The sequence below is a fragment of the Panicum virgatum genome, chromosome 2K (genome assembly GCF_016808335.1).
Source record: "Panicum virgatum strain AP13 chromosome 2K, P.virgatum_v5, whole genome shotgun sequence".
Classification (NCBI taxonomy): Eukaryota; Viridiplantae; Streptophyta; class Magnoliopsida; order Poales; family Poaceae; genus Panicum; species Panicum virgatum.
The window spans coordinates 30300685-30328468 of NC_053137.1; the positions used below are offsets into that span (position 1 = coordinate 30300685).

Consider the following 27784-nt stretch of genomic DNA (forward strand, 5'->3'; position numbering starts at 1 on the left):
GCACCGGCGAAAGCTATGTCGGATCTGCCGGCAAGACGACGGCGGCATCTAAGGGCGTCGTTTACCTTTTTGGAGGCATTGTCATGGTGTCTTCCCACTCCGATCAGCTGCATGGGTCCGTCAGCTACGCCATGGTGGCGTGGCCGGCGACAGTTTGCTTGGGTAAATACCAGTTACGCCATGGTGGCTTGGCTGGAAGTTACCAAGTGGGGACGCTAGTGGCGCCATGGTGACGTGGCTGGTGGCGCCGGCTGCTTCTTCTGCTAGTGGTTGTTGAGTTTGGCTGGTGGAGTTGGCTGCGGAAGATGGCTCGTGTCGATGTCCCAATTTGACCGGGCAGAGTTTCGGTGTGGCTCGTGTCGATGTCCCAATCCGACCAGGAAGATTCTTGAGTTTGAGTGGTGTGGTCGTGTTGAAGCCCCAATCCAACCGACCACTATGCGGTGTCTATCGATGTCCCAATCTGATTGACCATAGTTGTAGATGTAGTTGTAGGTTTTGTAGTTGTGTGTCGTTCTTCGCAATGGTGACAATCATCGCGGTTGGACCTTTCCTCATGGCGGTCCCTCTCGCCTTTTCCCCGGTGATGGTGTCTGGACTCTCGAGGTTCTTCGGAAACATTGTTCACTGTTCTTTTGTGCTTCGCCTCATCAGCGTGCCATGGTTTTGAATGGGACTTCTCACTGTTTCGTGGCTTCTTCTGTTCGTTCATCTCCTCAAGCCTTCTCCTCTTCGCACGGTAAGATATGAAATATTCTTGCATTATCTCGAATAGCTTAGTGACTGTCTTCGGCTTGCGCCGAGATATGTATTCTGCGCATGGGCCTAGATTGATCCCCTTCACTACTGAATCGATGATGCTCTGGTCAGCAACATTTAGCCCTCTTGCGCGAAGCTTCATGATGCTCTGAAGGTACTCCTGTGGGTTCATGCTTCCTTGCTTCAAATTGTGGAAGTCGCAAGATGTGACTTCGTCGGGCCTTACGGCTCGGAAACTCGTGCGCAACTCGGAGCAGAGTTGGTTCCATGACGATATGCTTACTGGGGGGATGTTTGCATACCATCGCTGGGCCATGCCTCGTAACGCGAGGATGAGTGCCTTCGCCTTGCACGCGGTGCCTCCTCCTGATGCTTTTATGGTGGCTTCGTACTTGAGGAGGAACTCTTCAGGATCCGACTCCCCATCGAACTGTGGCAACACTGCTGGGTTGAGGCGATGAGGCCACTATATTTCCTCTAGTTCATCGGACAATGGTGTTCTTCGCTGATAGCCTCTTCGGTAGTGCTCTTCGCCGTCCGATTCGGAACGGTCAGAGATCTCTTCGATCGGAATGGTTCTTGGACGGACCCTTGGTGGCTCCAGTTGCCGCAGGTTAGTTGCAGCCATCTCCTTTGGTGGTGGTGGTGGTGGTGCTTGCATTTTCTCAAGCAGCAGTCGTTGTGCACGTAGCTTCACTTGCAGCGCCTTGCAGCGAAGCTCCTCCTCTCTCAACTTGTTGTATTGCTCTTGACGCTATGCTTCGGTTAGCATGGTTTCTTTCCCCTTCGCTCTTGTTATCATCTGTCGCTCCGAAGGCCCTGCTTCCAAGGCCTGCTGTTGAGCCCTTCGTGCTTCTTCGATATGTGCGTCGATGCGGCGCATCGCCGCGATATCTTCGGCGGAGACGCCGAGGTCGAGCAGGTTGACTTCATGCTGGCTGTCTGCGATGGTGTCGACGGAGACGCCGAGGTCGAGCAGGTTGACTTCATGCTGGCCGTCTGCGATGGTGTCGACGGAGACGTCATCGCTGTTGGTTCCGTTGGCATGCGTCGCTGCCGCTTCGTCTTGTGAAGGTGTCGTCGTCGTCGTCGTGTCCTCCGAAGTGGTTCCGGTGGTTCCATTCTTCTTCGTCGCCGCCATGTGGTGTATCAAATCGACGGGTGGGCGCCAAACTGTTGGTGGAGAGTGTCTCCGGAATGGGCGAACACTACAACAGCAAGGAAATGCACACAAACCGAGTAGGAAGTCTTTTCTCTCTATTTAATCTGTCCTATCAATGAACATTACAGAGGTATTTATAGGCGGCGTTTCGCCTTCCAAATGCAATTACTACTCCACGCCTTTACAACAGTTATATTACTGAAATATTCCTGGACGTACACGTAATTTCCCTATTATAGTCGTGAGTGGATTACAGCTCAGATGAGCCCCGCTGCTTCAGGTGGCATACCATTCATGCAAACCGAGTACCGGACTGAAGTGATACAGTTCATGGTCCAACGGATCCACTATCCAGCAAAACCCAATTCCTGCATGATACCCTGCAAGCTGCGCCAATCAACTCTATCATATGCTTTTGATAAGTCAAGTTTATAGGCACAAAAAATATTCCTTTCACCATTGCTCTTCTGGGGGCATGTACACACTCAAAAGTTATTAGGGCTCGGATAAAAGCACTTTGAGTTGGTGAAATAACCTCTTGCAAAAAAAGAAGTCTGGTTCTGTTTGCCAAACATTTGGATACAATTTTATAGATCACATTGCACAAAGTTGATCGGTCTAAAGTCCTTCAACTCATCTAGTTTGTCCTTTTTGGGATTAGAACTACCGATGTATTGCTCACTCCCTCTAGCATAACACCTTCATCAAAAAAATTCCTCACTGCACTAATTACCTCCTCTGGCAGCACTTCCCAATTTCTTTGAAAGAATGGGGCTGGGAAGCCATCCGGTTCAGGGGCATTCAATGGACCAATATGGAATAGTGTATCTGAGATTTCATCATTAGTAAATGGTTTATACACTGCATCATTCATGTCACCATTGACTTTATTCTAGATCATTTCAAGGAGTGGTTCTAGGCATATAGTTTCATCACGAGTATAGAGATTTTTGAAAAAAGTTGTCACCATTTTCTCCATCTCTTTTTTATTCGCAATATATCTACTATCCTCTACCTTCAGTCTTCTAATCTTATTTTTCTTTGCACGCCAAGCAGCCTTTCGATGGAAAAAAACTAGTGTTCCTATCCCCTTCCCGCAGCCAGGAAATCCTGGACAGTTGAAGCCACATCATCTCTAGGAAATCCTGGACAGTTGAAGCCACATCATCTCTAGGAAATCCTGGACGGTTGAAGCCACATCATCTCTTCCTGGAACAATAATTCGCCCATCTTAGAGGTGCCAATGGGTGACCTTTAGAGGTACCTCTAATCCTTTTTAGTTCAAAATATTGTCCTAGTTTTCCATATCATTTTGGAAAACTAGTACAATATTTTGAACTAAAAAGGATTGGAGATTCCCTAAGGATTATCCACTTGCACCCCTAGTCCATCTTGTATTGTATATGTTTAACTTTTATGCATAAGCTTAATGATATAACGACATTCACTTTAAGCACCCATGTTTAACTATCTTGCATTGCAAATACCCCAATATTTTACTCATTGGGTCAAGCCACTGAACAAAATTCTTGCATGTGTGAGCAACACGACGTAGTTAGATAACTTAAAATAAAAGACAGTAAATAAATTAATTCCATAAGTTGAGGTAACCTGTTAAACAACAGCTTATCTAAAACAATTTTGATTGTATTAAACTGAGAAGTTGAAGACCTCAAATAAGCAAAATGTTGCTTAAGGAGTTCTACCACATAAATAGAAGGAAACAGTCCAGTGTGGTTCGGCACTTCAAAGTTACTTGAGAGTTCTGTTACTTATTGGCCTTAAAGCCGATTAAGGAAACCAACCATAGTCCATGGATAACGATAATCAACCTTAAGGTCGATAATATAAACTACTGAGAATTCAATCAACAACACCACATGATGACATGATGAGTCAGTCAATAAATCGACTGAAAAACACCAACTACATAACCTTCCTATTCAAGTTTAAGAGCTTGAAAGCTGGTATTCAATTGCAGAACCTTCCAAGGCATTTTTGCACGAGGCTATAACAGAATACGTGAGCTTTTAAAAAATAATAGATAAAACATAAAAAGCTGATTAAATAAACATAGAGCCATGGCATTACCAGATGGCTTATTTATTTGCAGAACCTGCCCTGGCTCCCAGAATCGGAGGAAGCAGTACAAAAATGACCAGAACGATTGGTATAAAGCATTAAACGAATTTACATTCGACTATTTAACTTGAAGGCAAATGGAAGCTTAGTTACACCAGCATTCTTGTTGTCGCAGAGCTCTAATACTGTACCCGCCCCACATCCTGATTGACTGTTCCAAGAAAATTTTGGATCCCAACTTCAACCTGAGCATTCCCAAAACGCTCGCTCCTTGGCTCGATCTATGTTATATATAGCATCTGTGACCATCTCAATTGCCTTCAAAATCTTGGAGGAACCAGCAATTATACATGGAAACAACAGAAGAAAGAATCAGCCATCAGTTGTTGGTTATCGACCGAACTTCTGAACAGGATACAAAATGCATGAAAGTAAATATTCACCCAGAAGCTTAGAACTATCAAATAATCAAATAAAATATTAATAGATGAGGGCTGCTGTCGCATAAGCTAGCCACATAACCAGTGCGTCAAAATAGGGGTCTGACCTCAAGCATTGGTTTACAAAATGAATAGGCTCATTGACTCAATTTTTTTTCTCAAACACTCAATGACTCATTTTAACAACTTAGTTTCAACAAAAAATTGACATAGGTCCATGAGGATTATGTCCACTATGCCAATGAATCAAGAGTAGCTCATGTTTTATTTCAAAAGAATAGCTTGCAGAAGTTCTTTATTTCACTGTGGAAAAGAAACACTGACTAGAAAACATATAGATAATGCACTTTAAACTGAATGATAAATACCAAAACAAGACTGGTTACTCCATATAGAAAAAATGTTCTCATTTGTTTAGATTATAGCAGCATCGCCTCATTTAAATCATGGCTTCCAATGGCACAACCCACTTCTAAATGGGAAAAATTGATAGTTCTAAGGGTCGGTGTGTATCGAGACAGAGAGAGGGGTATATGTATATCAACCCCCCCTTTTTCTATCTTAATGGTACGACAGGTAGCTCTCCTACATATTCCCAAAAAAAAACAGTTCTTTTCACCTATTTCTCAAATCCTACCATGGAGTTATGAAACATCTAATAGGGGAATTATAAACTGGGGTGACTTAACTATTATGAAAGCTCTCTCTTGAATTAAGGAGATAGATAACTCAATCTAATCTAAGCATTAAGGCAACAAACAAACCAAAAGCCTGGTGTAAGCGGTAACTACATTGGCTCCGTTCATGCAAAATGACCCAAATGTACACAGCACCAGTTAGGGGTGCAAAGAGGTGACCCTTAGGTGCACCTGCAACCCTCTTTAGTTCAAAGTTTTGTGCTACTTTTCCAAAATAGGATCCAACTTTGGAGTAGTAGTACAAAATTTTGAACTAAAGAGGGTTGGAGGTGCACCTAAGGGACACCAATTTGCACCCCTAGCACCAGTGTCTCTTTTAACAAATCAACAGTCTAGAATGGTGTTTCCAACTATTGCATTGACGGCAAAAATACAAACTTGGATCAGTTAGGCTTGTAATACTAAATACCGAAGCTTGAACACACTGTAAAATGGGCATATAGAGTGTGTTGTGAGGAATCTAGCCCTAACCGCGGGGAGGGAGGGAGGGGGGGGGGGCATGGGAGAAAAATGAATCTAGCAAACAAGGAAAGTTTGCCTCCTAAGTGACCCCTTGGGTCCTTTACATAGGTGAGGAGGGAGGAAAAATTATAAAGAGGCCCCTGAGCCTGACATATCGGCTGGGCCAACTGCCCAAGGGTAGGGATGCAAGCGGGGCGGGCTTTGCCGCAAGCCCGCGCCGCAATTCAGCTCGCATAGATGAAGCGGTGCTACGCGGCTGCCCAACAGGGCCCAGCGGTGCCGCAGAGCCCGCAAGAAGAAAGGGTACGGGAGAGAGAGAGGTCCAGGTTCGAGGGGGGAGAGGAGGCGGCGGCGTCATCGGTACCGTCCACTTGTGCGCGGATGCGGCAGGCTCTAGCCATGGCATCGCTGTCCGCTTGTGTGCAGTCGTCACCGCCCACCAGTTGCCGGCGGATCCACTCCTTCCCTCCTCAACCACGCTCCCTTCGCCGCCTTTGGGTTCATGGTCTTCCCTCCTCAACCACGATGTCTTCGCCGCCTTTGGGTTCATGGTCATCGGGGGACAGAACGTCATGGAGCATGCTTCCAGGCTCCTCTCCTGCTGCCGCCACTCCTACGGTCCTACCTTTGTTGCAGCACCCATCCCCCCAGGTTAGTTCTTGCACTCGGATCTGAGGGTGGGTTGCAATCTTTGACTTGAGGAATCCATCTTCAAAGTTTACAAAAATGAAGGCCGGGGATGGGGAGAGGGGCCGCTCATGAGTTGTGAGTGGTGATTGCAGATAAGGTCCTCGGATTCTGATGCTCCTGCTAGCAAGATTGCTCTTGCCTCCGTTGGTCAATCTTGCAACTGGTGGGAGGAGGACCACGGTTCTCCATGCTGTGGTGTAGGTAGTAGGTACTAGGTTGTCTTGTACTTTCAAAGCTTTATTTTGTTTAGGTGCTCACTTTTCTGAAGTTGGTTCAAAACGCTTCAGTATAGGATACTAATTGTTTGTACTCTATTGGCTTTTGTGGTGTTTCTCTTGCTCAATCAGAGCCATATATGCTGAACAGCAAACAGAAATTCAAATGAAACAGCTCTCGGCTTTTGTATACTGACCCAATGAGATGTTTCATTAGGCTGTTTATTAAGTCAACTTTGCTTATGCATTATGATTTCAGTTTGTTTTAGAACAATACTACTACATGAATTAGAGGGGATAACCAGTTTTGCTAACCACCACAAGAATTTTATAAGCTTACAAAGGCAAAAAAAAAAAAGTCTTCAGACTTGTGAATCAGTCCAACCATTGTATAACCATTGGTGTTATATAAGTACAAAGTGGTTTATTTTACTTGAATTACTGGATGATTGGTATGGCACTCCTTAAGCTCTGCACACATTGACAATTATGCAGGCTTGTGGACAACAAAAATAGAGAATGGCAACAGTTGATGGAGCTTATCTTTATATATTTTATCAATTTTGTTTGAGATTGGAGATTACAAAGCTACTTCCTGAATTATTTTGGGTTTCTCTGGAGACTGCAGCTAGTTGCTTGATGTCACTGAAGAGAAGTGGAGGAGCTTATCTTTGTTTTGGTGTCCAGCTGCTTATGATTTATTTGATATGGCAGCTTAGGATCATAGTTTATGTAACAGTGCAAATTTTTCTTTGGCAAGTTTACTAAGTACTAGTTCAGAAGACTCACTTTGTATTGTATTTATTTTAATATAATTTATTGTTGTTGTGATCAATCAATATAAATTTGCAATGATGCACACTTTGGCTGATTGGCTGTGACATGCTTGATAGTGGATCACCGCTTCAGCAGTTGCAGGCTTGCAGTTCGGCTGATTGGTCTGGTGCTGGGCGGAAGCCGCTATGCTGGAGTTGGACAGCTGACACCGTGCGGCGGACACCGGCGGAAGCCATATATGCTACAAATCGCGGCATAACGCGGGCTGCCGCAAAGCCCGCAAAAATAATGCGGCGGCACGCGGGTAGCCTCATTGACCCACAACGAGCCATGCGGCGACGGTGCGGGCAGCCGCGAACCGCCCCTCTTGCATGCATACCCAAGGGATAGGCATGACATGGCCATTACTCAAAATGTGTGAAAAATATATTAGATGTGCCAAAGAAATAGTCACCCCCATACCTGTACATGGCAAGCAGAAAAACAATGACCAGTGCGCTCTTTAGCACTCCATGGAGCAACAGATCAGCCAAAGCCAAAACCTTCACTAGCTTCATGAATGGCAAGAAGCAGGCGCTCTTCTAATTGCTCCTTTGAGGTGTATTCCGGTAAGTCCAACTGGTTAAAGCTGCATATTTATTGTGCATTTAGAATAATTGCTAAAAGAGAACATATGACATTATAAAGAAATGCAAAAGTGAAAAGCAGTAAATGAAGATATCAATATATTACCATGTATGAGCAGATGGAAGCCGGTCTGGAGCTCCGTAAGCCTTGTGAATCTGAAATCTCTGGGGACCAGAAATACCTTGTAGTGCTTTGAAACCTTCCAACGGTACCTGCAGAAATAAATTTCAAGAGGGGCTATTGAAGTTCTACTGCAATATATTACTCAAGATTATGAAACATTTTATGTGAAACTACAATTTCACAAGTGCCTTTTGACCTTTGATGTTCCAGTAACAAACTGCAGTAGTCTGGCCATGTCCTCCTTGCTGAAAGCTTTAACAACTTGCCAGAACCACTGGATGACAGGAGATGCAGCAGAATATCCGATATATTCCGCATTAGCCTTCAGATCATCCACTGCAGGAGAAACAGAATAAAAATTAAAATGAAACAAATAAATAAGCAATACGATGATGAATTATCTGATAGATGAAATCCACTCACGGTCAATTTCAGGAAGACCACTGATCAGTAGTTCAAGTTCTTTATCATTAAATAGGGCTATTAGGTCCCTTGGAACTAACTCTGTGAAGCCCTCAAGAAAAGCATTAATTTGAGGACGAATTGCTGTGGTCAGTATATGTTCAGCTACAAGGTCAACATATTCTTGCTTTGTTTCCTCCGTGACCCTGATGTTTCTTCCGCCGGGTTTTAGCTCATAATCAGTTACCTAAATTGGAAAATTATTAAAAACACAACTAGCCTTAGTAAAAAAACTAAGCCATGAACCCATGATGTCTTCCATACCTCAGTCTTCTCATAGAGAATATGTTTTTCCTCGTCAGGATCCATGCTGAATGTTAAATCAGGAAGGTCACTTACATCATTCTGTTCAGAAAAGGCATGATTTAAGAATTACACACAGCAACATAAATTTAGCAAACGAAATTGTGGATAATGAAACCAAACCTCCAGCATCCACTTCAAATTTTTGTAGTAATCAGGATCGATAGCCTCTATATCATGATATGTTACTTTAGCACCGAGGATGTGTTTGTAAAAGGAACGGGTAAAGTGGACATCCAACAATTGACCATCAAATAATGCTTTAGCAACCTGTGAAAATAACTAGGTCTCAGAAGAGGGGTTAAAAAACAAATGCTGCAGTATTATACTTTGAGGACAGTGTCAAGAAAATACCACTCGACCAACAAACTTGAAATAAGAAAGGTGCTCTGTTTGATAAACAGAGTTCGGATTAGGCTGGAAAGTCGCATTGTTTCCTACTGTGGTGAAGAGAAGAGCTCCTTTGTCAAAAATAACTCGTGAGAGCAATTGGTACCACTCCCTAGTAAGTCCTCCAGCATCTATACCCTCTTCTCCTTGAAACTGCACAGTCAAGCGACCTTTGAGGTCCTGGGTACGACGTAATCTCAACTGATTATATGAATCCTCCAAAACATAAGCCCTGCGAACACTAATGCGTAGAGGAGCTGAAAGATGCTGATCATGTTGCTGTCTAATGCGTGACCGGAAGTAAGCACGCTTGTTGTCAAAATCTATCATCTTTGGTACTTTCAACATCATAGAAAGTGACTTCTCTAGTAAGCTTGGGTTTTGTCGAATGAAAACATTGAGTAGTCGTCGATGTTTTTCTGCAACCCTTATAAACGTAACATTGCAGATTCCACCAGTCTTCAATGAAGGCGACGATGAACTTCCAGCTAATTCTTTCACTTCATGAGCAGTAACATTGTAATCTGATTGTGTAACTGGTTGATTTGTTTGAAGCTTCTCACAGAGAACAAAAAACGATTCTATGAATGGCAACAAGCGTTGAGTGCCTGGAGGAAGTGGTGTAGAAATAGAGGACGAAGCACTAACTCCCAAAGCATCCACCAATGGAGCAGGGGAAGCAAATGTTGAATTGTGTACAAGTTTTGCCTCTGTGGCACTTATACAATCACTTAATTCTTGCCACAAAGGTTCCAGACCAACATTCAAATCCCACAAAATGGACTGCTCTTCCTGTGCCATATCTTGTTCATGTCCACTATCAATCACATCTGATGTCAACGTTGATAGGACTTGCAGTACCCGCAAGATAGCAGCTCCAGCCATAGAACAAGTACTGAGCCCAAGCATTTGAGTGTTCTTCAGTGTTACAAGCTCCTCTACTGCAGAGGAACTTAAACTCTGAGCTACACCAGCTAACTCGATGGAAAAGAATTTCCGATGTGATGCGGCAACACTAGCCAATTTTTTCACCACCTCTGCAGCAAGCGAGTACACTTTATCTGGAAGACTGAATATTTCAAAAAAAAAAGGTAAGTAATTCTGAAGCCCTGAAAGGATGACATTTTTCAAATATCGGAAGTCTGAAATCAAAATGAACTCCCAACATAACGGGAATCAGTTTTACTTCCAAACAAAACCTTTTTCTAATCATTGGTTGCGATTTACTGCATAAGACCAGTCTTGCTGCATAACGACCAACGTTAAAGGTGTCAAGACAACCAACTTCAAGAGAGAGGGAAAAAAGCAAGGTTCGAAAAAGCGCGATTAAGCGCGCGATTAAGCGCGGTTAAGCGCTGAGTGGAGGGTCAGCGCGTCGCTTAGCAGCTAAGCGCTCAATTAAGCGTGGCGCCTCCCTGATCTGCTCTGCTGCCCGCCCCGCCCCTCCCCCGCCGCTGCCAGGCCGCCTGCTCTGCTCTGCAGCCCGCCCCGGCCCTCCCCCGCCGCCGCCCAGCCGCCTGCTCTGCTCTCCTCTCCTGCTGCCCGCCCCACCCCTCCCCCGCTGCCGCCTGCTCTGCTCTCCTCTCCTGCTGCCCGCCCCACCCCTCCCCCACCGCCGCCTGCTCTGCTCTGCCCGCCCCGCCAGGCCTGCTCTGCTCTGCCTGCCCCGCCAGGCCGCCTGCTCTGCTTTCCTGATCTGCTGCCCGCCCCGCCAACCCCCGCCTGCAGGGGAGCAGCACAGCACAGCAGGGGAGGGGAGCACACGGAGGGGAGCAGCACAGCACAGCAGCACAGCAGGGGAGCACAACAACACAGCAGGGGAGGGGAGCACACGAAGGGGAGCAGCATAGCACAGCAGCACAGCAGGGCAGCAGGGGAGCAGCACTTCAGGGGAGCACAGCACAGCAGCACTTAAGAAACTAATTATTTTGTTGCACTTTGTGTAGGTACACCTGCTCTCAAGAAAAGAAGAGGACAAGAGACAAGAAATTACTGCTGTAAGACACCTATCCCCTTTTTTAAGCTATATAATTAGATTTTTAACAATATTAGCAAAAACGCTTAATCGCGCGTAATAACGCTTAAGCACGCTTAAGCTTTTTCACGGCTCGAGCGCGCGCTCAGCGCGTAGCGCTTTTTTGAACCTTGGAAAAAAGAAACAATGTGTTCTTAAAGTATCATTCTACCAAACAGGAATCCTTGAAGCTAAGAAACAAATATACAGAAGGAACAATCTTCTTATGGTGCTTGGTTATCATAGTGATTCTATGAATCCTGATTATTCATTGGTCAGCCTTGGGTCCACCTATCTACCTAGTTGGCCCGCCTTCTCTCTATTGTACCTAGTCGAGAGTTTGTAAGAAAGATGACATGCAAATCTTCTCCTCAACCCACTTCCCACCCATACTCCATACATTCCTACTTCTTGAAAATGAACAATCAAGCAAAATATGTAAGGCAACTGTTAGCATTCAACAGGAAATACATGTAGAATCTAATACTCAAGAGTAAACCACCATCTGTGCATGTTATGTAATAATAAGTAAAAAAGTGCAAGGCAAAAACTAACCCCTCAAGTGCCAGAATATTGCACAGATTATGTAAGTCAGCATCAGGAAGCTTAGTAAGAATGGCATGCACATTAACATCCTGCCGAGCACATGGTGTTGGGACCTCAACATCTTTCCTTTGGTCATTATCCTGGATATGACCTTGTTCCAGAGTAGATGGTTCCACCTGTGTTTGAGATGGTGCCCCATCAGCCACCAATTCAACACCTGAACTGTTAGCAATCTGTGTGGAGCGAGGTGGATAATCAATTTGGGACGCAGCATTGTTGACCACAACTTCAAGCAAACACATCACCTGGAGACCAAATTAAAAGATACGATAAATATTTTAAGAAGTGAACCAAAGATCTATCATAAACCAGTGCTGAGAAATACCTGCTCAAGGTATACTCGACTGCGCAGAAATAAGGGTTTGTTTAGGAGCTTAAGAAACAATAGAATAGGTGTATAACCCTCTGAAGATGATTGCTTCATCTTCAACGACGAACTTCCTTGAGATACCTCTTTACTGTCCTGTAATGTCAAATGGTTTGAACTAACTGAAGGGTTGAAATGGACCAAAAGATCCGCAACAGATGGATGGTTAGAAGCAAGATATGTCAGGATTTCAAGAAGTCGCCGTGTCACAAGTGGAGGCAAACCTGAAAAGTGGTAGTGCAAGTAAAAGGTTGCTTGAGTGCTAAATAACATTATTGGATAAGATAGTAAACAAAAACTGGAGCATGGAGAACCAAAGATTTTCTAAGAAATGACAAAAAGATGAGAGGGAAGGAGGGAGAGATGATATTACCATTTGCAGAGTAAGGTTGTGCGTAAACAATGTTCCATTGACATCCATGTAATCTGTATGTAGCCATGCAATCAGATATGCTAAGCCCCTCAGATTCAGGTTTAATCATGTCAAGCAGATGGCCAACCAAGGTAACACGTGTGACACTGTGTGCACATAGATTGAACATAAGCCTTTGAAGAAGGCCTTTGCTGAGTGGCTGCAAAGATGTGGAATAGTCAACCAGTGTAGCTGAAATGTAATAAGCTAACGAAAAACTGGACAAAAACTTAACAAATATATGTATTTAGTAACTTTTTTATACTAGTCTTTATTGATGTATTTTATGCAAAAGTCATCCTTTTCTCATTCTAGTTCATAATCCATGTAATTCTTATATTGTTTTCCGGTAATATAGAAGGAATCAAAATATCAGATTTCGAAGGTACTTGTGACCACTCTTTCCTGGATGTTCACACAGAACAGAAAGTATTGCAAGGCTTCCAATAATATGCTACTACCCATAGATGGCACATGAACATAGTTATCTACCATATATCTCTACAAAATTTACAGATTTTAATAATATTAATCTTTCAGAGACAGGAAAATGTCAGGTGCAAAACTCCTTTCCGTAACATTTAATTGGTGTGAATGGGCAGTTTGGCTCATTGAAATTTCACAATCAATATATTGGCAACAGATCTTTCAGTAAGAAAGTTAGTAAAAATGTTTTTGCTAGTGCCTTCTTTCATTTCTCAGAAATGAGTGAGGGCCTCTGTGGGCGTGTTTTAGAATTTTACAGGGGTGTATATAGGGGTGGTAAAGGGCCCAAGATTTTGAACTAGAAAATCTAAGGGCCGGGCCCTAAAAGGGCGGGCTCTAATCTTATATAATTTTGAGCTAAATAATTTAAGGGCCTTGTTGGGCTGTGAAGAGGCCACTAGGGCCATGGCCCGTTACCACCCCTTGCAAATCTCTTATCATTTCATTTAAATTTTGGGAACTTATGCATGGCAAGCTTACAAGGAGGGTTTTACACTATGCAACTATATATTTAAACATGCAATATTACATCATATAGACTGATGAATGTGCAAGACCACTCTATTCAAGAATGGAGCACATATGTGGTGATAGCTACAAAGAAAGTTGGAAAGTTCAGTCGAAGAGAAATAATACAATTACTGAGATACTCTGAACAATTAGGACATTACCTGAGCCAACTGAAGAAGACGAATAAGTGCACGTAGGGCATCTGAGTCCAAAAGTGGGGTCCCTTCCACATCTTTACCCTTTGAATTGCCTTGTGAAGCAGAAATAACCCTTCTACCCATAGTAACACCAACAGCCCTGTCTATAACTGTCTGATTATCTGCTGGTAACCTCCTCCCTCCAAGTCTGTAGCTTCCACCAAATAGGCTTCCTCTAGCACGATATCGACTCAATTCTCTGTCCCGTAACATTTGAGCTTCAGCAAGTAAAGCTGAAGGAAGGGCAGACAGAACTGCTTCTGATGAGGTCAAAAGCACCTGTGGTAAAAACATGTCAGTATTAGTATTGAGCTGTATGGTATGATGTACCTCTTCACACAAATAAGGAGGGAAAGTAGCCATAATTGAAGCATTACCTCTTCACGAAGATCAGGAGGGAAAGTTGCTATAATTGAAGCATTATCCATATCTACTGGCTGACCAACTGGTTGAGAGTGAGCAATCCTCTGTGTTCGCTGCTGGGCTAGAACCTCAGCTTGTATGTCTGGTGGGAGAGCAGCCAAAAACTCGGGATCTATTTCCTCTGCAGCTGGTGGAGTATAGGAGGCAGCTGGGGCAGAACGGTTCTGCTGAGAAGCAAGGACCTCTGCACGAAGATCCTCAGGCAATGCTTCAAGAAATGTGGGATCAATTTCATTAGCACTAGAGACCTCGCTGCTAGCATTTAGTTGCTCTGTCTGATGCTCTTGATGAGCTTCTTCATGTCTCCTAGAAGACATATCATTGCCATCAGAACCAGGAGCTGAGTTCCCAACTTCATTTTCAGCAATATCAACACCGTTCATGTCAGCATCCACATTCACTGTGGCAGAATCTACATGAGCATCACTCAGCTCAGGAGCAGTACTTGCCGAAGTGACAAGTGCATGGCAGCTTGACTCCAGATCAGATGGGGCTTCCCTAGGATAACTACTCAACTGAAGTTGTTGAGGTGCTTCAATTTCATTGTGCATAACATGATCATGACTTTCGTTACCAGATAAGGAATCTCTTTCAGGACAACCACCAAGCTGTGTATCAGCAAGAGACATTATTTCCACATTCTGAGGTACAGGATCATCAGCTGCTGTTTGCTGTACCGCTTCCTCAACACAATTATCGTGAACAAAATCCTGTTGATTTACCTGCACATTCGTAGGACAGAATCGATCATTTGCAGGAGCAGGTTCTTGGTTAACAGTATGAACTTGCTGAGGACTACGAACAGGTTGAGCAGGAGAATTGGTTGCTACAGGTTCAGCATTTCCTGTATCTGGTGATGGTAAGTGTGCATTCACATCATTGACAGTCTGTTCAGGCTGCACCTGAGCATTATTTGAATTGCTAGGCACAGATAACTGTGACACAAATTGATCCTCCACTGCCTGAGCAATAACAGCTGCATGATTACCTGCCTGTGGTTGACCATCATCAGTCCATGGATTATCTCCAGGGCCCCGCCTAATTCGGAGGGAATCCATACCAAGTGAGAAATCTATCAATGGTGGTGGAGCAGTACTTACAACACGCTCACCAAACACTGGGGGAGCAGTTTCTGGTGGAAACCCAGCATCTAACATGTACAAAGGGATGTCTGAATTACCAAAAGATAGTGTGTGAAAATCTCTTGATGAGGTTCCTCCAGAGGCCCATGCGGAACCAGTTCCCCCCCTAGACTGAGCTGGCCTGACAAGCAGTGGATGAAGAAAAGCATTTCCATCAGACCTTGGTCGATCAAGAAGCGACCTACTTCCACTTTGGCGGCGACGCTCAAGACCGAACGAACGATGAAGATTAAATGAATCATCCGTCCCCACACCATGAAATGACTCGGATGATATGTCTATAAAACCACTTGAGTCTGCACGAGCCCTGGAAAATCTTAAATGATGATCCATTCCAGTCAAGCTCTCCCTCCATCTCACTTCTATAACACGATTCTCAAGAAAGTCATCATCATCCTCTTCATCCATCAGGTCATCATTGTAATCGTCACCAATAGCATTGTTCTCCTGGTCCTCGATATCTGTGTCAGCTATGGACATCAAACCAGCTCCCTCATCTGCTATTTCCTCATCATCCTCATCCTCATCCTCATCCTCATCCTCACCTTCCTCCCCAATATCCTCATCTTCATCAGCCATTTCATCATCACCTTGATGTTGCACCGGGAAAGCCAGACCAACATCAATACTAGGAGCCATAACGTTACCTTCAATTGTTTCCTCCCGCATGAACTCCACACCATTCATTGGAGGATTACCCCTAGAATTATTGTCCACTGGATCGACTGCAATTTCTTCCTCAGCAGGTTGACCACGGTTCTCGTTGTTGTGCCCATCAACATGAGACAGTTCTTGTGCTTGTTGACATGTAGATTGGATGATGTCGTCAGTATGATGATGTCTGATATCTGCGCTTTGCTCATGAATTACAGTATCATCAGCTTCATGTGTTTGTTCATGTGACCCTGGTAATCTGTTCTTGGTATATCGATCTGACTTGAGAACTTGATCACTTGCGTAAGCAGTCCTTGTGAGGCTATCCAAAGCCTTCAAAATCAAGTTGACAACCTTTGCAGCATCTGGATGGTCCAGATCAATTACTTTCAGCAAACCAGAAAGAGATTGTACGATTCCACCATCTACCATAGGTTTTGCAATATCAGGCGAACAACCAAGAACAGGTAAGTTGCTCTGACTATTCCATGACAATATTGAATTTACCAGCTCAGAGAAACCCAAAACTTTTCTGTCAGGTATCAAAGATCCTCTGGAGGTACTGCTTGCTGAATCAATAAAATAGTTAAATGCCTTCACAATTTCAGAAATAACCCTTCTACGACCTTCAGAAGACCTGCAGCACAAAGCTACCAAGAAACAGGAAGCTCTCTCAGACAACATTCCTGTCCAATCATCTGAGACATCAGCAGTTTTGACCGAAGAGAGTGGAAGTAGCAGATAGAATATATGATGCAGCAAACCACTGTGTCCTGCACCTTGATCACAACTTCGTGAATGTGATATCTCTGTATCCCGTCTCAGAATTATCCCTACTGCATGCACATACATGAGGAGTATTTCACTCATCAACTTAAGGACAAATGCCAACTTTGACAGCAAGGCAGATCTCTCAGAGAGGGCATCATCCTCAAGCTCTTGGCCATCATCAACTTTAGATTTTCCCTTAGTGTTTGGTTCATCAACATCCATTGGAGTCAACAGGGAGTAACCATCAAACCCCTGTTCTTTGCTTGCAGATGGATAGCTCATAATGATCTCAAGAAGCTGGTCGATCACTTGAGAAAGACTAGCAGGAACCTTTTTTTGGCTCCGTGAACATCTGTTTGGTGTATCAACTGACTTAATATCAGCTGCCATCCGAACAGGCTCATTACATGGCGTGCCACTTTCTGTCAAAGGAACTTTCTGTTTATCCCTGTCTTTTTCCTTATCCTTCAACAGGACTATATTCATTCTCCCTCCCGAAGAATCTAATTGGCAGACTGAAGTTACAGCCCTCATGAAGATCACAGGATCCCTAGATATCAGCGGTGCCATATTTGTCAGAAATGAGCGTGGAGTACGACTGCCACGGTTAATAAATGACTGGCGTATCTCCAATTCCATGGCACTCTGCAAGGTCTGAGGATCCTCAATGAGGTGGCGCACAATGTTAGATGCTAAGGTCTCAAATCCAGGAAAGATGCAAGCGCTTGGGAGATTTAACAGAGATGATAGGCCACCATTTTCAAAGAATTGAGCGGCAAGAGAATGTATCTTTGTCAAGCGGGCACTGAGCTGAAGAACAGCTTGCATAACTGTTGCTGGCACATGTTTCTTGATGAACTCACAGCAGAAAACCAGTGCCTTTCGGCTCTCCTCATCAGTCAAATAGCCAGCAGGTTTCCCAAAAATATTTTGGAACACATTAGTAGCACTTGCATTGTCTGCTGAATCCATAGTTTCAGTTTTCTTTCCATCAGGTGGCGCTGGATTTGCCTTGCTGTCAGCACTGGATACATCAGAAATTGTCTTGGATGCACCATCTGCTGTTTCTGTATTAAGTTTTGGATTAAACTGTAGCATGTTATCCAATACAAGCAACAGTGCACTCATAGAATTCCAAGTCTGATCTGTCTGGTCCGTCCTTGATTTAAGATTTTGTAACATGTTAAGAACATGAGTGACGACACCATTTTCAGCACCAATTTCACGTATGCCACTGTCTTCACTCAGAAGCAAAGCTAACAAATGGCCAACAGAATACAAAGCACCTGTATCAACCATGGCATCAGACGAAAAACGTCTTAGCTGCTCAAAAAGATAGAGTACTACCCGTTGTCGGTGTTCTCCCTTATTCCGGTTACAAAGTGTCACTAGAAGGTCAGTTAATGGGAAAGTCATGGCAGAATTACTAGAAGAGAAAAGCTTTGTCGATACAGTGAGAATGTCATCCAAAGGGAGCACAAATACACATTTTTCTTCAGCAGTAGCTGGATCATTCTTATTGCTTCCATCCTCCTTTGGTGTTTCAATGGAGGTTCCAAGTGACAAAGCTAGTGCCTGTGCAAGCTGCACATCTTCTTGAACAAATTCTTCTGGATGGCTGAACAACCAATCAGTTGCCATCTCCACACTGTTAGTTCTGACGCTTCTCAGAGCTTCTTCTGCCCTAGCTCTTGAAAATCCCATTTCAACAATTGTAGCAATAGCTGACTCATCAAGAGGGGGGCTAGTAACACGCTGATTGGCAACTCCAACACTATTGCGGCCTTGCTTCAGATCTCCAACAGCAGAGCATATATTGTTCATAATTGAGACCAGTGAGGTAACAAGAGCAGGGCTGCATTCAGGAAACATTGTGTGATTCCAAACAGGAAGAACTGCATCCAGAACTTGAGATTGCAGCATACAAACAAATGATTCTGGCTCTGAAGGCACAGGGAATAGATTAATTGACAGCTCTGTGATAATAGGCTGGACAAGAAGCTGATTATGAGAAGAGGATGGAGACAACAAAAATGTAGAGTTCACATAATATTCCAGCAATTTACAATAACTCTGTAACGTATCCAGAAGCCAGGAATTATGAGGTGCCTTCTCACTAATAGAGGAAACTTGATCTGTGCCAGCAGCAGGGACTGAGAAAGGAAGCGTCCATAGTAACTGACTGGTGGCTTCAAAGGTAGTTAGAACTTCCTTGAATGTCCCATTCACATAAAAACTATTAACAAGTGCAGAATTGCATGAGCGACGCCTGCCGTCAAACATAAGCACTGTCATGTCTCCCACAACCTTCCCAAGGTACCGGCATTTAACAGATAACGACATCTCAAAGCCAGCAGTAGAATGTCCAGAGTAACCAAGAGCACTAAGGAACAGTTGTGCTAGTGCAGTCACAAGACTTCTTGAAGCTGGGCTAAGATTAGAGTCAGCCCGACGACGAGCTGGCAATCCTTTGACAAGGGTAGAGAGGAAGGAACGCATGGTGTAGCCAAGTTTTGTCAGAAGTTCAGAAATAATAATTTCAGGGCTTTTCTTTGAAGCATCATGACTCCTAGAGATATCTGCTGGAGAATAAGGACCATCCAAATCAGTATGAGATGCATCCAGTACTCCACTTAGGCGTCCACGTATCCTTGATAGCGAGTGCCGACCATGGCGGTGCATGTTTGCAGCAGATCGGACTGCTGATACAAAATCTTGCTCCATACTCCAGGGTGATAAAGAAGCCCTCGTGGAAAAAGAATTCATATATCTTGCAGCTGGTACTGCACTTGAGTCATCATCACTATCCCTTTCAGAAGCATTAGAAATTGAAGCATCTCCAGGTACATCATCTTGATCTGACTCCTGCTTATCCACCTTGGCATCACTGAGTAAAGCGATATGCCATGTCACTTCAATATAAACCTTCCCCAATTCCTTCAATACCTCAGCATCTGCAAAAGCCAGTTCCGAGACCATAATAGTAGTTCCCTTCAGAAGAAAATTGGTAAGAGACAAAAGCCCTTCAAGAGTACAAAATGATTTCAGGAGAGCTGATTGCTTCACAGGTTCACTATCGGTTAGCTTAGTTCCAGAAATCGAACTCAACAGTTCATTTGTCAATTTAAGGTGGTCTCGAAGAAATAAGCACACTGCTCTTGCAAGAGAAACAGAATGCTGAGGTGAGAAGTTTTTAAATGCGACAGATATACTCTGACCGATTGAAACAGATACAGGTATTACTGGCAACTTCAACAGTTGAAGAACAGCCTCAATTCCTTTTTTCTCAATGAATAGCCTGCAAGTATCAGTATTTTGCAGAACAGTTTCAAGGAGACGAGCAACATTGCATATGCACTCAGGAAGAAATAACTCAATGGAAGATGATGCCATAGCATCTAGAGCCTCAACCATTTTGCCTGAGCATCCCACTTCAGAAGGTACACTCTCACTCTGTGTTGTACCTCCCTCCACATCAGTATCCATCGGAACAGCTGCAGAGGAATTATCACATTCCGTACAGGAATTAGAGTCTCCACCACACCCAATTTTTGAAACAGTGTTCAAGATTTCAATAAACATGTCAACTCCAGAGGAACGTAATGATGATGCATGTCGCATTAATTCATCGAGTCCACTTGATAAGGCCCCTGTTGTGTCCCCACTAAGCGCTTTCAAATATGATCTGGAGGTAAAGATTTTCACAAAGCATCTTAAAGCATTGCGGTCCTTTACTAATTGAAGACCCCTATTGTTCAAACATAATGCATCCAAACACTGTGGTATACACGAGACTGCATCAGAGTTGTAAAGTACACCATCCATTATGGCATCAAGAAATGCTTGTGGCAAACCAGCTGCATCAAGAACGGTATAGCATGTTGGGTCTCTATGTAAGAGATCGCTCATAACATTTGCAGCAAGTGAGAAAACACCACCACCAAAGTCCTTGCCTCTCTTAAAAATTGTACATAAACATGGGGGCAACACATTCTCTTCAGAACCATCCACACGAGCATTGCTACCAGGCACATATGTTGCCAGAGATATTGTTCGTAGTAAAACTTTCATTAAGTTCTTCCTATTATACAAAACCAAGGCTTCAGAACATGAAGACTGCATATCTGGCACTGGTGGACAACCTTCAACCTCTTTTCCTTTATTGATCGGCTGAGACTCTTCAACTTTTTTCGAACCAATCTCAACCTGTGATACTTCTATCTTAAGCCGTGCAATAGTGTCGTCTAGTCCGCCTAGATCTCTGAACAATGCTGAAGAGGGATTGTGATAATCCAGGAAGCTCTCAATGACATGCACTGCAGTACTAACTAGGTGTAAATGTTGTGTGTTTGTGTCCTTGAGAAGAGGCAAAATGGTGGGTATAAAGCCTGCTTCTTGAAGAGCTAGAGAACCAGGGGTTGATGATACCAGCATAGAAACAAGAGAGAGAAGAGCTTCAGCAAATATTATGGACCATTTCATAGAACCACTGATGATAGAATCAACTGCCCTCTGCATGAGACCAGGAAGAATACCACGATGTCCACCAGAAGTTACCGAAGACAATACAGTAGGCTGGTGAGATCGATCTTGGCACAGTGCAACCAGTGAAAGGATTCCCAATATCCTAATTTTTTCTGGGATATCATCCTCATAGCTAAGCAATGATAATAGTTCATCAATGAATTCTGTTTCATAGTTCAAAAATGATGATAAACCATCAGTATCATGGCCTGCTTGCACAAGAACAATAAAGGCATACAAACGGATACAGATATATTGGCGTCGACATGTCAAAGAGTCAAATGCCCTTGCAAATCTCAATCTTGTAAGAAGAGGGAACCTTAAAGCTTGAGGCACACTGTAATCCTTGACCAACTGGTCCAATATTTCAAGATCTGTCCCCTTGCAGGTATTGACATTCGATAAATGAATTACTTCCAACCTGTTCTCGTTATGTATAGACTGGGATTTATCTAATTTATCAGCACCACGATAAAACTCGAAATGGAGAGTGGAGCCAACCTCAGTGGAAACTGGATCGGATACAGTGGGCAGAGAACACGCTATTAATCCAAGGCCACCTTCTTTTCCACCCCAACCTTGAGAGAAGGCAAATAACTTTGAAGTCAGAGATGGACTGCGTATTAAGCTTTTCCCGACTGACTTGTTTACAAATTCCATTAACGTCTGCAAGCTTGCTTCAACAATATCTGCATCTGTAGATGCTAGAAGAGCAGACAGGTGCTGCTGCAAACAACAAGGGCAAGAAAAAATATGTAGATTAGAAGTATATTAATACAGATGATAGGAAGTTATGCTCTTGCAGTAGAAAAGAACACAAAGGCAAAAAAAATGAAAACCTTGCAGATAAACAGGGCATGCGAAAAAGCACTGACCTCAAAGAAACCATAGAAGTGTCTATTTGTGCAATTTTCCAAGATTATTCTTGATACTCGAAGAATTTGAAGGACTGCTTCCCTAGGAAATGGGGGGTCTACATCAAGAAAATTATCTTCGAGCTGCAAATCCTTCCTTGATTTAATATAACTCTCAAAGAAAGAATCAAAGTGATTAAAAAGGTCCACCCAGTGATGAAAATCCCCCTGCAACATTTTGATAGCAAGAGATTAGAATCCATAACATAACCACAGAATATGATAGAGAGAATAAAAAAGGGCTACACTGTGCAAACCTTGTCAAATTCCCATGCAAAATCCTTCAGCGGCAGTTCTACATTCTCAAGAGGAACTGCGGTAACACTTTCGATGAAAGATTTTATATTTGGAGGCTGCAAATGAAAAAAAAGGTGCATTAGTGGTATAATAAAATTTGAAAAGGGATCCATAAATTCAAGATAGTTTAATAGTAAAAATAAAGCACTAAACAAAATGCAACTAATTTATACACACCAGTGTTTCATAAAATACAACTTAACTTTCATTAGGGTTTGAAAACAAAATTCATTCTCCCATCAGATTTAGTAACCCAAATCTTGATGTGTCATTGGGAATTGTAGGAATTGCCATCAGATCCAAGTCAAAGCTAGCAAAGTCTAGGACTCCACATTACACCAGTTAGGATCCTCCTAATCAAATATGGATTGAATATTGCACAAATACATCGTATACTAATGTCATAAAAACAACAAAGAATCTTCACCTCTAAACATTGCTCAAAGTCGTTGACCATAACAAATAGCAATAAAAGGATTTATGTTTACTAAACTGCATGCTCTTGTAAGTCTATAATGCAGTATGTTCAAAGATCTAAGCAATGTAGAGCAAAACATTGAAATTGCCTTGGACCTTTCCAAATTTATTTCCATGTGTTCAACTAAGTCATATCAAGCATAAAATTCATCTCGTCACATAAGCACAAGACATCAGTTTGCGCTAAGTGACTATAAGCTCAACTTCACATTACCATAAGAAAAATGAATGTTCTCTTTGTTGGGGCCTTGGGGGTGTTCGACAAAAAGGAAAACTATAACAAATCCAGGTTTAAATACTGTGCAAACACAAGTTTGGCCAACTGCAGATCTATGACAAGCATTACCAGTAAAGAGCTCCCACTAAGATTGCATCAAACAGTTTGATATCAGAAAAATAAAGCCTTCCTAGTGAGCATAGAACTAGGAAGCATCTATATCGAGATCTAAAGCTTCTTATTTAGCTGCAAAATATTGATGCAAGGATTGCATACACGGGAACACTACAAAACTACGATGCCAACCCAGTGATTCCCCAAAAACTAAAAGTACCCTGGGCAAGCGGCATCCTAAAGGCCTAAACCCCCAAAAACCTTCTCCCTCCAGAACAGAAATCGCCACCACGAGCGGTAATCCACACCGGCAGAAACCCCGGGGCAATAACCTAATACGTTCGCAATCGCAGGCCGCCGCGATCACGGCGATCGGCACATAGATCGCGGCGATGGAGTGGTAATAGGGTAAAAGAGTGGGCCGAGGCGGCGTACCACTTCCACCGCGCGTCGCCGCTTTAGCTTCATCCCGCAATTCGCATCTCCGGGGGACCAAGGCGCTCCGTCTCAAACGCCTCCGCAGCCGCAGGGGGTGGGCAACCCGCCGCGCTGTCCGCCTCCGGCTGGGGGCGCTACGCTGTCGCCTCCGGCAGTCGCCGCCGAGGCGCCGGGTGGTTAGGGTTTTTGGGGGACGAGCGATCGCCAGGGGAGAGAAGGGGAGGAATCGTATCGGGCGGGGGGGGGGGGGGGGGGTGGGGAGCGTGTCGTTGCGCACGAGCGAGCGAGAGGGTTGAGGAGGGGAGGCGAGGTATAAAGGAGACGAGACGAGCGCTGCTACGCACTCACGGTGATGATGATTGATGCTAAACGAGTCCCACAACTCTCACGATGCAAGAAGATCCTAGTATTGCGATTGGAAAAACTTAACGGTTCAACCATTATCCATATCCTCCGTATCCATCCACTAAATTACGGATTAAGTTTTTCTGTGGCCACCCAACAAAATATCCCCAGCTGAGTACTCAAAACACTGTGCATCCAGAAAAGTGTACCCAGAAATACAACTCCACTAAAATCAATGACTCACAGTCCTTGCATGATGTGCTCATCTCGATCCAACGGCCAGACTTCTTTGGATCATCCCTGGCTTCAACGCATCGCCCTCCCTCCCGCGGCACTCGGGCGGGAGACCAGCGGTGCGAGCACTGCAGCTCCCTCCCTGCCATCAGATCCCCAGATTCTTCCTCTCTCTCGCCCCCGTAGATCCTGGCGGCAGCGGTGCGAGCGTGCAGTGAGTTCGCACGGTGCTGACACGGCAGCGGTTTGGGTCACGCACGCAACAGACTAGAATAAAGTGAGGCTAATTGCACACTTTTCTTTTGAATTGGAAAACATTCTATTATCCAACCGACAATGACTAGGTACCTCCCAAAGACAATAGTATTTATGAGTTCTTATGAATTATCTGATGATTACATGTTGCGTGCTATGAAGTGGATAGGAGATTTGCTATTCATTTTTGTGTTAAATTCAGAGATAGCTTGTGATTTAGTATTTCTGTTGAAGACACATATGTTTCTCATTTTGGACTATAGATACCTAAGGGCAAGTACATTGCTACACGTCAGCAGTCTCATAGCTCGTCTCATTGTCGGTGGTCGTTTTCGATGAATTTTACTACTAACATTCCTTCGGATTTCATACTTTCAGGATCGTAATACTATTATTTTTACTAACATTAACAAGTTCCATAAGTTTTGGTGAATATTTGAATTCAGGAACAAAACATCCAAAAATTAGCAAAAATGGGGAGAATCCCAGGCCGGCCGGCCTACCTCCCGTGGAACTTCGTCGTGCAACTTTACAATTCGCGGTCCTGAGCACAAGATCAAGCCAATCCAAGGGTGTCTCATACAAGAATCACAAGTTGAGACCGGAAGGCTTGAACCAAGTCACATTGGGTCCACTTGCAGTGACAAACCAGAATACCAAGACCCAAACCCACTTGTGAAGCAATGTACAACTCATGATCAATTGGACAGAACAGCGGAGGCCCGAGATGAGCCAGAGTCGGGCCGACCGGCCTCTACCTGTCTGTGTTGAAGCCAAGCAAGCACTACCGACTTCGGGAAGGAATCATGAGCATTCACGAGAAGGCAGTGGAAGATCCATGACAACCCCTGGCCGGCTGGCCTAGGGGAGGCCGGCCTGCCCCACTTGTCAGCCTCTGGTGCTCTCCCTTGGTGTGGAAGTTAAGCACAACCGTCTTACCTGCTTGCAACTGACGCCAAGCTCCGTACTGACCCTGAAGCACTATAAATAGAGCTCCACCTCTCACTTGTAACACACACCATCCACTTGAGAAGACTGCTCGCTTGTTACTCTCTTTGTATTGGAAAATAGGGAGAGTGTGAGGTGAGAGCTTTGGTGAAAACCAAGATAAAGGAGCGGACTCGAGTTCTCTCGGTCTTACTCCATATTTTGTATCCACCACGGAGGAATATATCTTGAGTAAGTTTCTCGTCTCAACTTCAGTTTCTCGCTAGCTTTATTTTCTGCCGTAGTTACTTGTTTAGTTACTTCCTTTGATCTGCGGGATTCTGAGTCTGCGTAAGTAGCAAGTTCTACTTATTTGAGGTTGCTTTCTATCCAAGTACACGGTAGGAGCAAGTAGTTGGATAGCTGTGGGTGAGGTGACCAGGCTTGGTTAGCTATCTCAGGTTGTGTTCCACCCCACGGTACTGTTGTGGTAGGCGGCAGGTGGTGATAGCCCTGTCCGTCCCTCGTAGTCCACCACGACCGGGTGTTTTCATAGCAGTAGTTGTCGACTGCCATTGGACTCCCTTCTCACCCCAGTCTGAGTCCTTCCTTGAGGCTGTTGAAGCAGATCAAGTTAGTATTTAACTTGTTAGCTAGGTAGAGTAGTACATTATCTGGAGTTAGGCCCTCTTTCCTCTTACCTTTTCTCTCTTGGTGTGTCCGGTTGAATAGTTCTAGGTTTGGTCGAAACTTTACCGTTCCTTGAATTTGATATCCTAGGTATACTCCCTGGTGAAAGCTACAATCAGTCTCTGTATGCTTGCAGAGTAATTTGTATAAGCTAAGGAGTGCCAACATTTACGCAATGCCACATAGGATTTTTGGTGATGTGGAGGAGAGAGAGCGAGGTGAGAGAAAGAGGTCGTTGTTTCGCGAGGCAACACCTCATAAGCTAAATTTTAGGACTATGAGACAACTAGACCACCATTGTACGAGTTTTAGTTGCCATGCAACATTCAATGTTTCTTTTTTTTATTTACACAAATTGAGGAATTAAAGAGTTTCTATGAGACAATCTATAAGACAACCTATTGTACAAGTTGTCTCAAAATTACGTGTCATGCATGAGACTACCTATTAGACGACACCAATGTACTTACTCTAAGCATTAGCACATGCACATTTACTATCTACATCTAACTCTATGTTACATCTCCTTTGTTTGAAATATATATTTCTTATTTTGGACTATGGATCATGTATTGTACTTCTGAAATGCATCGTAGCGTTAACATGTGCACTCTTACTAGTTTTTTCTCTAAATTCATAATGCACAAATTATATTTTTATAATTGTTAGTTGATGTCCTAAACTTCACTTGATCGAAGATTTCCTTTTACGCCAGTTTTGTATATAGGTGTAACATATAGCATGCTCATGATTTTGATCAATGCACCTCATGTGCTGAATGAAACACCTTTCCTCCATTCTCTTCGATTGTTGAGTTGACTTGATTTTCTTATTATACTGTTGGATTAATTGGCCTAGGGCCTATTAAATCAATTAATCAAATAATTTTAAGGCTCATAGAAAATAGTGATAGTTACACTAGTGGTTAAACCACTTGAAAGTTGAGAGGGTCCCTAACCAACTTATAAGGTGGAGCTTATTCACACCTGGTAAGAAGGACAAGAAGGAATAGCAGGATGCAACACGCGCGCTCGCCTCACCAATTGACTAATAATTGAGGATTGATGGCTATCAACGTGCCTTATGATCCTGGTTTGATTGTTGAGAAAGAACCAAAGAATTAAGAAAGATCAATATGAGACCTAACATTTGGTTTGTTATGAGCAAACTCAGTAGATAAAACTCTCAGCGGGCTTTATTGTGAGGGCGGTAAGTGTGTGTACTATCGTTGATGTTGAGAAAGAACCGAAGAACCTAACATTTTGTTTGTTGTGAGCAAACTCAGTAGGTTTGTCTCAAATCCTGGAAATGAACACTGGAAGGCTCGAGAGAGAGTGATGCCTCACTGCTAGAAAATCGAGCTTTAGTACCGGTCAGGAAGCTCCGGTTTGTACCGGTTTCCCAATCGGTACCGCCCGGTCGGTACTAAATACGCGCTGACCGGTACTAAAAGCTTAGTTTAGTACCGGTTGGCCTGCCATGTCGCAGCTCCTGGACCGGCAGGTTTGTACCGGTTGGTTTTACCAACCGGTACCAAGTGTTTTTTTGCTTGTTTTTCCCTTTCAATTATGTTTCTCCTC

At 43.7% G+C, this 27784-nt stretch overlaps 1 protein-coding gene across 3 annotated transcripts; it reads right to left on the minus strand.

The window, feature by feature from the left end:
• Window positions 1–3875: 3875 nt before the first annotated feature.
• LOC120673253 (E3 ubiquitin-protein ligase UPL1-like) lies at window positions 3876–23997 on the minus strand. Of its 3 annotated transcripts, none has more exons than XM_039954017.1 (16): window positions 23751–23992; window positions 22468–22563; window positions 22172–22378; window positions 14160–22022; window positions 13747–14061; window positions 12551–12749; window positions 12136–12401; window positions 11760–12055; window positions 9155–10259; window positions 8924–9070; window positions 8762–8842; window positions 8459–8684; window positions 8232–8371; window positions 8018–8124; window positions 7748–7913; window positions 3876–4330 (listed from the first exon to the last, which is right to left on the minus strand). In XM_039954017.1, the coding sequence occupies exons 1-15, from the start codon at window positions 23781–23783 to the stop codon at window positions 7811–7813; spliced, it is 11184 nt and encodes a 3727-aa protein (XP_039809951.1). In that variant the 5' UTR covers window positions 23784–23992; the 3' UTR covers window positions 3876–4330; window positions 7748–7810. The 3 variants fall into 3 exon arrangements, with proteins under 3 accessions (XP_039809951.1, XP_039809962.1, XP_039809957.1); XM_039954028.1 differs by having other exon boundaries at window positions 3931–4330; window positions 9155–10227; window positions 23751–23997; XM_039954023.1 differs by having other exon boundaries at window positions 3931–4330; window positions 14160–22019.
• Between the last annotated feature and the right edge of the window lie 3787 nt (window positions 23998–27784).